Source organism: Culex pipiens, chromosome 3 (assembly GCF_016801865.2).
Source record: "Culex pipiens pallens isolate TS chromosome 3, TS_CPP_V2, whole genome shotgun sequence".
Taxonomy (NCBI): domain Eukaryota; kingdom Metazoa; phylum Arthropoda; class Insecta; order Diptera; family Culicidae; genus Culex; species Culex pipiens.
Genome location: NC_068939.1, coordinates 5,477,671 through 5,492,581, shown reverse-complemented (window position 1 = coordinate 5,492,581; position 14,911 = coordinate 5,477,671). Strand labels below are relative to the sequence as shown.

Sequence of the window (14,911 nt, the reverse complement as noted above, 5' to 3'; positions counted from 1 at the left end):
CGACGTTTAAATTCATTGTATTTTCCGAATTATGAGCAAAAATGTAAATTGATTGACAAAACCACGCAAATCTGGAGTTTTTTTTTTTTTTTTGAAAAGGACCAATAAACCAAATTTTCAATTTTTGCTTTTTGGGTGTTTTTTAATACCCCTGACTCAAGGCTGTTTTAAAACACCCAAAAAGCAAAAACTGAAAATTTGGTTTATTGGACCTTTTAAAAAAAAACTCCAGAAATGTTGTTTATTTCGAGGTTTTTAAATAAGCTTTCTGAAAAGTTAGATTGTTTGAAAAAGTTTGTTCAATGTTTAGAATGTTACCAGGAGCTATTACGAAGGTAAACAAACAACAAGGGAACCTTCAAAGCATTTAGAGGCTTGGTGGTGGAAGTGTCAAATTAAAATCCACTTGAGGGCAGAATGGACCACCCTTTTCCTGCCTTATAAAAACAATCAAAAGTTGCGAAATTTGAGCTAAATTGATTATTTCACTACTGGTAGCTTCACAAATCACGTTTAATGCAACATTAGATGATTTTTTAGTTGTTTTAATGCTTATTGGTAAAAATACAGGGTTGTTACGGAGAAGTCGAAAAAAAATCCGCGCCAAATCCGCGCCGTCCCAAAATCCCAATCCGCGCGAAATCCGCGCCATAATAAGAAAAATAATTTTGCGCGACAAATATACAACAGAGTTTCACAACAATTTAATTTTTATGAATGTATTAGAGAACAAAAATTTAAATCGTTTTATGATTAAGGGTTCCGTCGGAAGGAACGCAAAAACCACAAACGTTAAAATTATGTTGTATTCAATAAATAGAATTTAAAATCCAGAATAGCTTTATCTTAATCTCAAGACCCAGAATGTTGAAACGCTGAAAATTATATGATCAAATTTATTTTTGCTAGGATGAATTAAACCAGAGAGAAAAGCCATAACAATAAATTTAGCAAAAAACAAATTCAAATAGGGATTTGAAAATTTAAATTTAAAAAATCAATAAATTGAAAAAAATTAAAGATTTGAAAATTCATAAATTTAAGGATTAGATAAATAACATGAAGTTCGTGCTCGACACGAAATTTGTATTATATTCTTCTAAAAAATTCTCAATCCTAAAATATTACTTAAAAAATGCTCCAAAGTTATCAGACTTTCTGTAATCTATGATGGTGACAAAAATTGTAGCATTTAAGAATTCTGCGGTTCTTTTATTAAGATCCAGAGTTTGAGAATTTAAGAATTTAAGAATTTAAGAATTCAAGAATTCAAGAATTTAAGAATTTAAGAATTTAAGAATTTAAGAATTTAAGAATTTAAGAATTTAAGAATTTAAGAATTTAAGAATTTAAGAATTTAATAATTTAAGAATTTAAGAATTTAAGAATTTAAGAATTTAAGAATTTAAGAATTTAAGAATTTAGGAATTTAAGAATTTAAGAATTTAAGAATTTAAGAATTTAAGAATTTAAGAATTTAAGAATTTAAGAATTTAAGAATTTAAGAATTTAAGAATTTAAGAATTTAAGAATTTAAGAATTTAAGAATTTAAGAATTTAAGAATTTAAGAATTTAAGAATTTAAGAATTTAAGAATTTAAGAATTTAAGAATTTAAGAATTTAAGAATTTAAGAATTTAAGAATTTAAGAATTTAAGAATTTAAGAATTTAAGAATTTAAGAATTTAAGAATTTAAGAATTTAAGAATTTAAGAATTTAAGAATTTAAGAATTTAAGAATTTAAGAATTTAAGAATTTAAGAATTTAAGAATTTAAGAATTTAAGAATTTAAGAATTTAAGAATTTAAGAATTTAAGAATTTAAGAATTTAAGAATTTAAGAATTTAAGAATTTAAGAATTTAAGAATTTAAGAATTTAAGAATTTAAGAATTTAAGAATTTAAGAATTTAAGAATTTAAGAATTTAAGAATTTAAGAATTTAAGAATTTAAGAATTTAAGAATTTAAGAATTTAAGAATTTAAGAATTTAAGAATTTAAGAATTTAAGAATTTAAGAATTTAAGAATTTAAGAATTTAAGAATTTAAGAATTTAAGAATTTAAAAATTTAAAATTTAAGAATTTAAGAATTTAAGAATTTAAGAACTTTATTTAAGAATTTATAAGTTTTTGTTCCATTGATTGTTTTTATTATCAATTTTAAAAATTTGTAAATTTGGAGAATTTATTCTTGATTTTTAAATATTTTGAATTCCTGATTTTTTGGATTTTTTTTTTATTTAGAAATTTTGATTTTTTTTATTGTTGGCTATTTAAAATTCAGAATTTTTCAATTTTTGGATTAAACAACTATAAAAATAGAATTTTAGAACTTCTGAACTTTTAATTTTGAATGTTGGAGCTTTCATATTTGAACATTTAGATCTTTTTATTTTTTCACCAAAAATATGTAAATTAAAAAAAAACCTTTCTACGGGTTAAATCCTAACTAAAATCAAAGGCGGAAAGCCAGCTTCTGTTCCGTCCAATATTGCTCATATTTGGGATTTGACCACAATACGTCCACCAGAGCACCCCCAATATTTTTTTTTGTGTAATCCGAATATCTATAGAAAAGCTTGAAATATGGTTCAAAAGAATCAAATCAAAATGTATCCAGTATAAAATAAACAATACATATTGTTAATAAAACATAACCTGAAACTCATAAGAGATGGAATATTTAGAACCCGTATCAGATGTTAATAATGAGTTGAGTGTAAGAATAAATTTATTTAAAAAATCTTTAACAAAAATTATCTCTTCTTGTAGATTATTTCGACGTTTCTTATTAAAAAATTACAAACAAACATTTCCGGAAAAAATCAATTTTGTTTCAGTAACAACTTCTAAGAAATTAAAGTTTTTGCACATAAAAAAATTACAGTAATTCCTGATAATAATTTTCTTTATAACTTGAAAGTTAATTATTTTATTTATCAAAATTGTCATCCGCGCGAAATCCGCGCCTGAGCAAATTAAGCCAGCAAATCCGCGCCAAATCCGCGCTATCCGCGCGAAACGCGCCATCCGCGCGATCCGCGCCGTCCGTAACAACCCTGAAAATAGTGTCTTAATACAACATATTAACACTATTTTCAAAAATGTTTATTTTGGTAAGTGACTATTTTTATAAAAGTGGTCTAACTTCATGGAAACTATGTAAAAAAGGTCCCTAAAGCCATTTCTTATCTCCCTTCGACGTTGTATTAGACAAAATGGCTTGTTTTCTAAGGTGGCCCATCCTGCCCCGCAGGGTGGCCCATTCTGCCCCGCACCCTGGAAAAGTAGTCGAAAAAACATTTTTTTAAAGTGGGTCAAAAATATTTAAAAATTTTCATCAACCAAGTACACAACATTGAAGGGAACATTCCAAAGCATAAGCCTTCTGCACTGAATTCATAAATTTGATTTTTGGCGCATTTTACTTAGGCGGCCCATGGATTTTTCATTTTTAAAAGGTCGGGTAAAGTCGAGAATATTCTATAACTCTTGAATCCAATCCACTGCACCTAACTAAAAATGTAAGGTTAGTTTTACCTTTTTCATTAATTATTTAAAACATCGGCACAGATTTTTCTAATACGTAATTTTCATGGTCCAAAATTTAATGAATCTTTTTCATTCATTTATTGATTTGTTAATACATATTGGATAATTATGAAGGCACGCATTTGACATATAGGTATTACACTGGTAAACAGCATTACACTTTTTTCAGATCACTTTTACACACTTGTATGGGATTTTTCAGTTCAAGTTTGATTACACACTTTCGTGTAATCATACTTGAACTGAAAAATCCCATACAAGTGTGTAAAAGTGAACTGAACAGTGTGTAATGTTGATTATCAGTGTATGTTTTATTTTTTGACATTGCTAATATTTCTGAAGTAAATTTTCAAAACAACCTATGAGTCATGGGTTTCCTATGCAGATAGGACCTTTTGAAAATGTAATCTAGATTTGTAAAAAACGGTTCCAACTTAAGCTGGGGAATTTTTTTTTATCCAAGCACCTTTCAAATGACGAACGTTTTTCGAAAAAAAAACTTTTTTGTCTTAAAAAGACATGGAACAAAATATTGGAAAATAACACAAGAAAATTCAGAGTTTTTCATTGAGTACGTTTATTTTTTTTTATTATGTTGTAATTATGAATAGTTTGATTTTTATTAATTTTTCTGCCTGTGTGGATCAATCGGACCGCGCACTGGACTCACAATCCAGAGGTCGCCGGTTCGAATCCCGAGGCGGACGCAAATAAATTCTTAGTGTAAATATAGGTTTTCGGTGCCCTCTCCCCGTGCCATACCTTCACACTTAGGAGACCCGGGAGGCGGAGTCTTGTCGCAAAAAGAACGATACATGCCTGTGGATCCGTTGACGAAACCGCAAGGTTTAAGAGGGCCACATAATAAGGTGTTACGTCGATTCCGTTTTTTTTTTATTTTTATATATTTAGAAATTTTGCTTCTTGATTGATTTGCAATTATTTTTGCTTACTATTTAAGGTTCTGAAAAGTCGAAAAAAGTCAGATAAAAAATAGCATCCATCCATACTTCGACTTTTCACACAACAAATTGAGAAAGAGAACCATTTTTGAAAATTCTTATTTTTGTATACGTTCAAGATGAGAAAATGCCGTATTTTGAGCTGGGGAATAATTTGGTTAAAATTCAAATGACAGTGTAATCAACAAGATTATCTAGGGACCATTCATAAACCACGTGGACACTTTTTTGGTAATCTCGAACCCCCCCCCCCTCGTGGACAATTGTCCATACAAAAAAAAATCTTTTTTGTATGGAGCATGGACAATCACCATACCCCCCCCCCCCCTAAAGTGTCCACGTGGTTTATGGATGGTCCCCTAAAACTGTCGAAAAATAGTTTAACAAACAACTTTACTTTTAAGATAAAGTATCAAATTTGCAATCAAAAAAATACATACATTACAGAAATGTCTATATCGTCCACCGATTTCAAGTAATAGCCTCTTGAAAAAGTTTTTTGTTTTACAATTCCGTCATAAAACTACTAATTTTTCCTTTCATTCTCAAACGACGTTCAGTGGTTTTGATTGATGCTGAAAAGCAGAACTTTTCAGCACATGTTTTAGATTGTCTAAATACAACGACATTCGACGTACAATTTCATTCAAAGTGTTGAATGGAGCTTGATTTGATTCAAACTTTTTTTTGCAACTTGTTGCATAATAGTAGTTTATGCAACAAGTTGCAAAAAGAGGATTTTTTCAGCACGAGTCGTACATTTATCCAACGAGGTTCACCGAGTTGGATGAATACGAAGAGTGCTGAAAAAATCAAGTTTTGCAACGAGTTCCATACAACATTTTTTGCAATTCCGAAAAACACCCATTGAGTGAAATTTTATGTCAAATTTTCATGTATTTTGTCAATAAATCGTTTGAATCAAAAAAAATGTTGAAAGGTGTTACTTTTCGAAACAAGTGCTGAAAAGTAGAACTTTTCAGCATTTATTTTGAAAAGTGTTGCTATTCGGTTCTGTTATTTTTGGTACAGAAAAGTAGGCTATTTCGTCGTTCAAGAATTACAGGAAAAGTAAGTAGTTTCACGACGGAATTGCAAAAACTACTTTTTGCAACTACATTACAGAACGATAGATAGTAAATTGTTCAGAATATATTTAACATAGATTTTTTTTGTATTTGTAATGAACTGAGTAAAAGTTCCTAAAATTTAATTATATTCTGGGCTACAGATTGAATGGAAACATAAATGATTGTAAAAAAGCTTTTTTCGTGTAAAATACACTTGAAAACGTAATTGAAATTTGTTTTAATTACTCCTCTTACGTAGGCCACAGGCCATGTTGAGGGCAATACACTTGAAAAGTATTAGCAAAAACCATATGAAATTTTTTTTTTTTCATATAACAGCTTTTTTCGCACAAATATTAAAAAAAAGCCGTACATCATTCTCAAATATACTTAATCAAAATCTGAAATGCTCTGTATTTTATTCCATTAAACAAATATCGTAATCCAACAAAAATATTTCAACACTTTAAAGAAATGTCAAGTTCGTTTGCCTGTGACGTGTGGCGCTCTCGTAATGGCCCATAACCCGAAACTGGTTCCAGAGCGCTGCAGCGTTGTGGGTTCCTTCCGTTTTTTTTTACCGCCAAGCTTTCCCTTTGGTACGGTGGGCCTCTTCAAAGCGCGCGAGCCTTCGCCGGATGACTTATTTATAGAAAATAGTGTGATGGGCCAGCATCATCATACCAGTTTGACTGGATTCGACGGTGGTATTTATTGATGGGTGCATCGGCGTTTAGAGTGCATTGCATTGCATTACCGAGAGTGAGAGTTGGCCGGAACCGGCTGGACCGGATCAACAGCTGATGTTACGATGCGAACCTGGTGGGAAAATGGAAATTCTGCACTTCCGTTTCGGTTTTGTTTGATGAAAAAGTGTTGGTGTTGCTGGTCAATTGAACAAAACGACACAAGTGATTGCGACAGATGTTCTTCCCAGGAATTAGGAGGTATTATATCATGACACAGCAGTGATAAGGGAAAACAACAGAAGCACTTACGGCCATGACAGAATAAAAAAACCCCACAGGAAATCACATATTCCACACCAATGCATCGAGGCAGGGCCGGGTAGGGCAAAACGAGTTCATTCGCAAATTAAAGTCAACATCAGAATACAAAAGAAATCCTGGATTCCGATCACGCCCCAAATCATCCACCCGGCTCCATCATAATACGAAACGACCAGAATAAAAGCACTCCCAAATAAGGGCAAGCCGCGACGGAATGTCGCATGCGATGCGGGCTCTTTGTATTTGTGTCCTGTTGACCGACGACTGCAGCACAGCAAGAACTGGCCGACGCCGGAAGTACTGATTGCTGCTCTCGTCCCGTAATCGCATTGAAATCTTGGTACGGCGATGCACGTTAAAACACTCTGCCACTGATGATGGAACGACTTCAGATTGGGATGGGGACTACATACAATACATACGTTACAGACACACACGCACAGCTCGGCAGCAGCAAGAGTTGAGTGTTGACGAGAGAACGACCTTGCCATCGCTCGTACGTACGTGTGGTAGATCTTTGAAGAAACGGCTGAAGGTTGACAACAACAAGCAGCAGCACACACAATCGGTCATGCCGCCAAGTTTGGTCCATCGGAGATAATGAGGTCGTCCAGATATATGCTGGACAAAGCTGAATCAACTTCAACCAGCAAGTAACTAGAGGTCGAAAACAAGGTGCGTCTGCTAGCACTTTTACGTGTGTCTTCCTGGATAGCGTGAGTTGTGGAGTGACATGTATAATGACAGTGTGTAGAAATTATGGTTTAGCTCACGTGAGGCTTCGAAAAAGTTCGGCCAAGTTGTGGTATTGATTTATTTTTTATGATTTTATTTTTGTTTGAATTGTCATTAAAATTAGTCCTGGATCAATCATTTACGATTTGTGGTTCCAGAGATTTAAAATATAGATTTTTACAACTAGAAAGTTGTCCCATTTAAATGAAAATGGAGATTCTTGCTTGTTTTCGTATCAATAACGCCTTCAAATTTGTGCTTGATCAGAAAAAGTTGAAAAAGTTTATAAAGTTTTCGAGTGCTCATGCGTTTGAGGTGTAATTCCTTAGTTATAGAGACTTAACTGCACAGAAAAAAATAATGTCAATTTGGAAGCTTTAATTTTGGAAGGTTGAATATTACCTCTTTTATGATGTAATTTTACCTCAATTTAGACTGAAAAAGTGACATTACACCAGAAAAGTGGTAAAATTATACATTTCCAGAGGTAAAATTACACCTTTTTTCTGACATAAAAGATGTACCCCTTCCCAGATGTAATATTACCATGATTTTTTTTCTGTGTGTGGTGAATATTCAGTGCATAAGACTGTTGTAGAAGCTATCATTTCTTGTCGGCCTTTTAGAGTCTTGTTGCATCAATCAAAAAAAATTATGTACCTATACATACACAGAAAAAAAAATCTTTTATGTCAGAAAAAAAATATATAATTTTACCTCTGGAAATGTGTAATTTTACCACTTTTCTGGTGTAATGCCACATTTTCAGTCTAAATTGAGGTAAAATTACAACATTAAAAAGGTAATATTCAACCTTCCAAAATCACACTTTCCAAATCAACATATTTTTTAACTGTGTATTATTTGTAGAAGAATTTAACGTATCGTAATTAATTTTTCACTTCAATTTACTATTTCTGTACTTAATATCCAGAACCATCATTGACAATCATTGCTCCATGCTCCATGATTACACCATATATAAACATAAGAATGGTTGGATCGGTGGAGAATAAGATTTTCTCAGTGTTACCTAATTATCACTTGTTTTTTTATCCCAGATATCTAGGGACCGAATGGTACGATTTTCAATGTTAAACATTTATTTTTCTGCTTGTTTACATTTTTGTTAATGTTGATTTTTTCAAATCTTACCCAACACTTGAAAATGTTTAAAATAAGTTAATCCTGATTATAACAATATTGAAAAAAGTAGAAAATTTCACAAAATTAACATTTCACAGCATCGAAAATCAGGCCATTACTTCTCAAGATATCAGTGATCAAAAACGAGGGCTTTTCGGCAATACTGAAAAAAAAAATTGTTTCCTTTTTTTTAACCTCAGCATCCAAATACTGTATCAACCTTGGTATCAACAAAGTTCAAAAAAGCAAAGTGTAGGGAATTTCTTCGATTTTTTTTCAATAAGCAAGCCTGGGAACTATTTTGAACATTGAAAAGATGATTGAAAAATGATGATTGAAATTGAAAGTGAAGTGTAGTAAACTTGATTTTAAATAAAAAAAAATCTTTGACCTTTTTACAGATTTTTTTTCGCATGCTATTTTTGTATGGATAGCTGCCAAATTAGTATGGAAAATAAAAAAAATAGGATAAACTGATGATGGCTATGGCTATTTTGGGCATACGAAAGGCACCCAAAAAGCCAGAAATATAAAATTTAAAAAAAGTCACATTTAGTAGAGAATTGCTCTAGTTATCGAACTGGTTATGCGCTCTTTTTAAATGATGCTCCAGATATTTTATACGTAAAATTACATTGAATTTCGAATAAAAATTATATGAGATAGAATAAAAGTTTCATAGATCTGTAATCACCAGCGTGCATAGGGTGGGGAATATGAGGCAGTTGCCCCATCATCCTCAGAAATTTGTTCTAAAATTGGTCAGGGGATGTTCATAAACGACGAAAATTTTAAAAATCTCATATTGTTCCCTCACGTTCCTCGAAGTTCTCGCCACGCTAGCGACAGTAATTCTCTAGAACTTTGCCTTTTTTCGAGATTTTAAATGTTCTTTTTTTATTTTGAGGAAGCTTTGTTCATGGATTTCCTATTATATGTCAAAAGAGGTTATGTTGCATCATTAGTTTTTCCATGCATGTGAATATTCGAACAACCGTAGAGATTTTTTTTTTGAAAAGGTCCTATAAGCTACAGTAGTTGTTAGGTAACTGGGCTGCTTTTTAACTGGGCGCTCGATAACAGGGCCGTAGGCTAGGCCGTAGGGCAGTTAAAAAGCAGACAAACGTCATAAACCAAAACAAACCGAAATTACCAAGGGGTTAATGGATGCCAAAAGCCTATTCAATAAAGGAAAAAACTTTTTTCAAACTATTTAACTATTTATTTAATTTCAAGTCACAATTAAAGAAATATGTAAAGTAAGCATTGTACATAAATTTGAGTAACTTTTATTTTTATATTTCATCAAAAAACATTATGCATTGGTAGTCCCCTCGTTATTTTTCGTGCAGCCTAGTTAGCGAGTAGCATTCGATGACTGGGCTACGTACTCAGCCCAGTTACCGAACAAGTACTGTGTGTGGCGGTGAGGAAAATTAGAAAAAAAATATGCGTTTTATTATTTAATATTGCCTATTAAATTTTGACTGTAATGGGGTCGCAGAACTCGAATTTGATGTCAAAAACAAGAAAAAGAAAAAAAACATTTTTCATTTTTGTTCGTGATTTAATAAGGCCGATGCAAATATTTTTAAAAGTTTTTGTCCCTCGGCTCTGGCCGTAGTCGAGGGGGGGGGGGGGGGGCAAAAAAAATCAAAAAAAAATAATAAAAATATTAAAATAACATGCCATAGTTTCAACATTTGCATGAAAAAAGTGTTTTAAAATTTATTTTACACTAGTTCAGTTGTTTTGCAATAAAAGTTTTCAAAAAATGTAAAATTTGACGAAAAAAAAAAACTTTAGCGATAGTAAGTAAAAGTAAATCTTTCCCAGTTCCTGAGGGGAACACCCTTGAAGAGTATCGGGGCCGGCATTTACAAAGCGGATTCAGTGGCAGTTTCATTCTCAACTTAATGTTAACATGTTAAGGTTAATGTTAACATTCCATAGGTCGCCTCCCTAAGGTGTCGTGATAAGGTCCAGTTTGTGACGATACACTACCTTCCCTTTACTAAGCAATCGATTCCAGAAGGGAAAAGATCACCAGTTGTGTTGGTCCGAGCCGGGATTTGAACCCCGATCTACCGCTTACGAGGCGGAAGCGTTACCACTGGGCTACGTGGCTCGGTCAAGTTTTTTGAAAAAATATTTTTTTGCCCCCTGATTTTTCAGGCCAACATTGAAGGAGGGGGGACAAAAAATTTAAATAAAATTTGTAACAACCTAATCCGAAGTCCTATACAAACCTTCGGATAGTCGAATTTTCGAATTATCGAGTCTGGACTGTGCACAATATTGAAAAAAAATGTATTTTTGGAAAAATCAAAACTATTGTCAAACAAAATTTTGAAAATCATTTTTAGATGAAAAATCAAATTTTCACTTGAAATTTACTTAACTTTGGACCGTTCTCAAGTTTAAGGCAATTTTAGGTATTTTTTTCCAAAAATGTCTTTGTTGACCAGACTGACAACCAGCATTACACATAATTCGGTTCACTTTTACACACTTGTATGAGATTTTTCAGTTCAACTAATATCACATATTATATACCGTCATCAGGGGTGACATTGGGTCATTTAAATTTCAGTATTTTTGTATGACCTAATCTCACCCCCAGACCCAATGACACCCCTGATGACGGTATTACAAAAGTGTGTAATGTTGATTCTTAGTATGGTTACAGCCTCTTAAAGTTTAAATATTGTGGTTGACAATGTTAAAAAATGAATCTTTCGAGAATATTAATTCTGTTCTTTTCAATAAACATAATTTCAAAATTTCAGAATCAAGAAACTTTTTGTAAAAGCTAAAAATACTTGTTTTTAACGTTTCAAAATGATAAATCATTATACACAATATTTAATTGCTTTTAACTGTATATGTGACAGAATAATAGTAATATTAATTTTATTTGGTAAAGATATCCTGTTAGTGAGACTTTTTATCAGGGCAAGGATGGAAATAATGAATAATGATTTTGTTTTAGAACAACTCAGGGGTTTCATCTTCCAACTTACCTCCTCGAGTGCTGCAATGGTCTGCCGGCACTGGACCATCCGGGACACGAACGTGGACGTCGTCGGCGAGTTGTAGTCCTCGCGGGTTTCCTCGAGGAACTCGCTCACTCCGATTAATCCTGGCATTTTGGCGGTTGTTTTTTTTTGTCTCCTGTTTCCTTCAAAAACACCTTCTGGTCTGGTTTGATCGACGACAGGTGGTTGCCCTGCCAGATGCTGGGGCCCTCTCCCTTCCCCTCGGTTTCTTCTTCCCTTCGTGCGCGCTCTTTTAGCGCTCGTTTTCGTGGAGTATAATTCGATTTTTTCGATAATTTTCCTTCCCTTCACACTCTCCCGTTGCTTGCGCTCCTCTCTATCTCTCTCTCTCTCGAGGGTATAATTAGATTCACTTTACCTTTTGGGTGCTGCACCTTGCGACCTTCACACAGACACGCACTTCAAAATTTATCTTCTTCTCAAATATTTATGACCGCAATTTACACCATCCTCCTCGCTTGTGCTTCCACAACATTTGCTAAATTTGGTTTTCCAGCTACAATTTTGCCTCTTCTTGCCAAGGAGGGACACCTTGCGCACACACACACACGCACGCACACTCACACACTCCCGAGGGCTTCTGCAACAACAGCAAACTGGCTCGGAATTGTCCCCATCCGGTTCCGAGCTGGAACGTCGTCGTAATTCACTTCCAGTGACATGATGTTGTCATATCTCTTGGCTTTCTTTGCTTCCTTCTTTTTTTCGAACTGTGTGACAGCTGCTAAATTCCAAGGGACTGACACAATCCGATCCAATCCAAGCAGGCAACGGGCAGGCCCTTCTCCGATGTCTTCTTTTGTTTTTTTTGCGTCACTCACCACCAAGCCCTTGGCCCAGGTGATTTTCTTCTTCTCCAAAAATTCCGGAAAATTGCGTAAAAAAAAAACTTTCTTCAGCGATACAAATCTGCCCGAAGTCGTCGTCGCGGTCGTGTTCTGATAAGTCTAAAAATATTTCGCACTGCAAATAAAAGGAGAAGATGGGTTTTGCGAAATTTCAATACACAGCAGCAGCAAAGTGGTGAAGAAAACTTTTGTGGCGTAGAGAGAGACACAGACAGAACACAGAGAGGCAGAAACGCAAGAAAACACCCACTTTTTCACTGGGCAGCTGCGGAACGTCGCGACGCGCCTCCCCGGGAACCGCGATCCGGAACCACGCACGGTGTCCGCCCAGAAAAGTCGCGAAAATTGGGCTTCCCTTTTTCCGAAAGCGCCCCTTGCTTGATTGATGTATTTTTTTTTTTTGCTTTTTTTCTCTCTCTTGCTCCCAGCGCAGTCTCGCCTCGCGCGATCTCTCGACACACACTTTGCGACCGTTTAAAATGCTTGTCAATCTGCAACTGAAGCGACGGCGACGACGGGCGACGCACACACACGGACAAACCACTGGGCCAGCCATCTGTCGCAGAGGGATCGTTCGTGCGTTGTGGTACGAATGTTGAGGTTTTGTTCGGGCGAACTCTGTGGGGCTGCGTAGCGGAATGTTTGGATGGACGCTTCGCAAACGCGATGACGTTTTGAAATGTTTCGCATGTGTCACCTCGCTGCACAGACAAATCGACGTGAGTTTTTCATCAAGACCATTTTTTTTAAGTTCAAATAAATAGTGTAAAAGCAGACAAAAATCAAAATATGTACAAACGCAAAGCCATGGCCACTACATTTTTTCGGCGCAACAAAAGTGATGCACACGTCGGTTTGGTGCAACGCGCATAATAAACAAAAAAATCAAAAATTCAAAAATATAGATGGCATGGAAAAAAATAGAGAAAAAAAAATTTCTTTATTCATGTAACTGAAATGAAATTTTTGAGAGGACTTTCCACATTTCGGCATGTTTAAATTGGGTCCTTAAATTTTGCTTAAATTAGTAATATTTTTGTTTACAACGATAAATCTAATCTAATCTAATCTAATCTAACACAAACGCAGCCAGTCCGATGAAAGCATGCTGGAAAGTCTTGTGATTAGATTACGCCCCAAGCACTTTTCTTGTCATTATTAATAATTGCAGTACATCCGAGAACACCCGAAAATGCATTGCAAAAATTAAAGCGGCCAGCCCTACTACGTTGTGTTTACCGCAGAGAGGATTCTGAGAACGGATCACATTTCACAGAATCTACAGGGGAGGAAGGATGCGTGGACATACCGTACCAAACGCTCCTGTTTACAGTTTCATATGTGTTTTGTATAATGTGTTAAGTGTAAAATATAGTGTGATTATATAATCAATTAAATATAATAATGCAATATAATGATCATTTAATAAAATCCCATCACCTCTATATAATAACACGCACCCAAGCAGACAAACAGCGACACAAAAGAAATGAAAATGAGCATGCAAAAACAAGACAGCGCGTCCCCGTGGTCAGCGCACTAATGATGCCAAAAGAAAGGAAAATGAGCATGCAAAAACAAGACAGCGCGTCCCCGTGGTCAGCGCACTAATGATGCCATTATTTAATTATAATAACCACTCACCCAAGCACACAAACAGCGACACAAAAGAAATGAAAATGAGCATGCAAAAACAAGACAGCGCGTCCCCGTGGTCAGCGCACTAATGATGCCATTATTTAATTATAATAACCACTCACCCAAGTACACAAACAGCGACACAAAAGAAATGAAAATGAGCATGCAAAAACAAGACAGCGCGTCCCCATGGTCAGCGCACTAATCTATTTTTGTTTACAACGATAAAGCTTATTTTCTGAGTACAATGACCCTTAGAACGACCGTAAAGGATTTAAAATGGATTTTAAAATCAATTTTAACTTAGCTCCCCTTCTTGACACAAAATGTCCTACTTGACAGCTCGTCCCAAGGGAACCACAGTTGATTAATCTTAAAAAATGTTGTCCTGTCAATTTCAAGGTCAATTTACTTGTTTGCGTTTAAATTTAAAAAGTGATCTGAAATGGTTTGTTATCGTGTTTTTTAACGTTGTACATAAAAAGTGACATATGGCTTAAGGACCCTATTCATGAGTTTATGTTTTTATTTTTATTTTTTGTTTAATAATATTTTTTTTTGTGATTTTGTATTTTTTTCTTTTTTAGGATTTTTTAAAATTTTTATTTCAATAAAGATATTTTTAAACATTAGATAATTTAAGCATTTTCTAGCATTTTGTTTATAAATTGCAAAATTTCTGAATCTTGATCTCGATCTTGATATTTCCAAAGCTAGAAAAAATCAGTAAAGATTCAATTTATTTTTTGAATTGTTGAATATTTGTATTTTTTTCTGTTTTAGAATCTCGTTTTTTTGAGTTTTTGAATTTCTCAATTTTCGATCGTTTTAGGAGGCAGTTTTTGCTAGAGTTTTTGTATATTTTGCTTGGTTTGTTCCGGAGGTTGTAT

At 34.1% G+C, this 14,911-nt stretch overlaps 1 protein-coding gene across 2 annotated transcripts in view; it reads right to left on the bottom strand.

Moving 5' to 3' along the window:
* The window catches only part of LOC120422826 (arfGAP with SH3 domain, ANK repeat and PH domain-containing protein), a 62,717-nt gene extending 49,839 nt beyond the window's left edge, over positions 1-12,878 (bottom strand). Inside the window, exons 1-2 of one of the 2 annotated variants that reach the window (XM_039586361.2) lie at positions 12,634-12,878; positions 11,500-12,498 (exon numbers count right to left, since the gene is read on the bottom strand). In XM_039586361.2, the coding sequence (XP_039442295.1) occupies positions 11,500-11,625 (126 nt within the window). In that variant the 5' untranslated portion in view covers positions 11,626-12,498; positions 12,634-12,878. Of the gene's footprint in view, positions 1-11,499 lie in introns of both variants that reach the window. The other variant, XM_039586360.2, reaches the window with a different exon arrangement.
* Between the last annotated feature and the right edge of the window lie 2,033 nt (positions 12,879-14,911).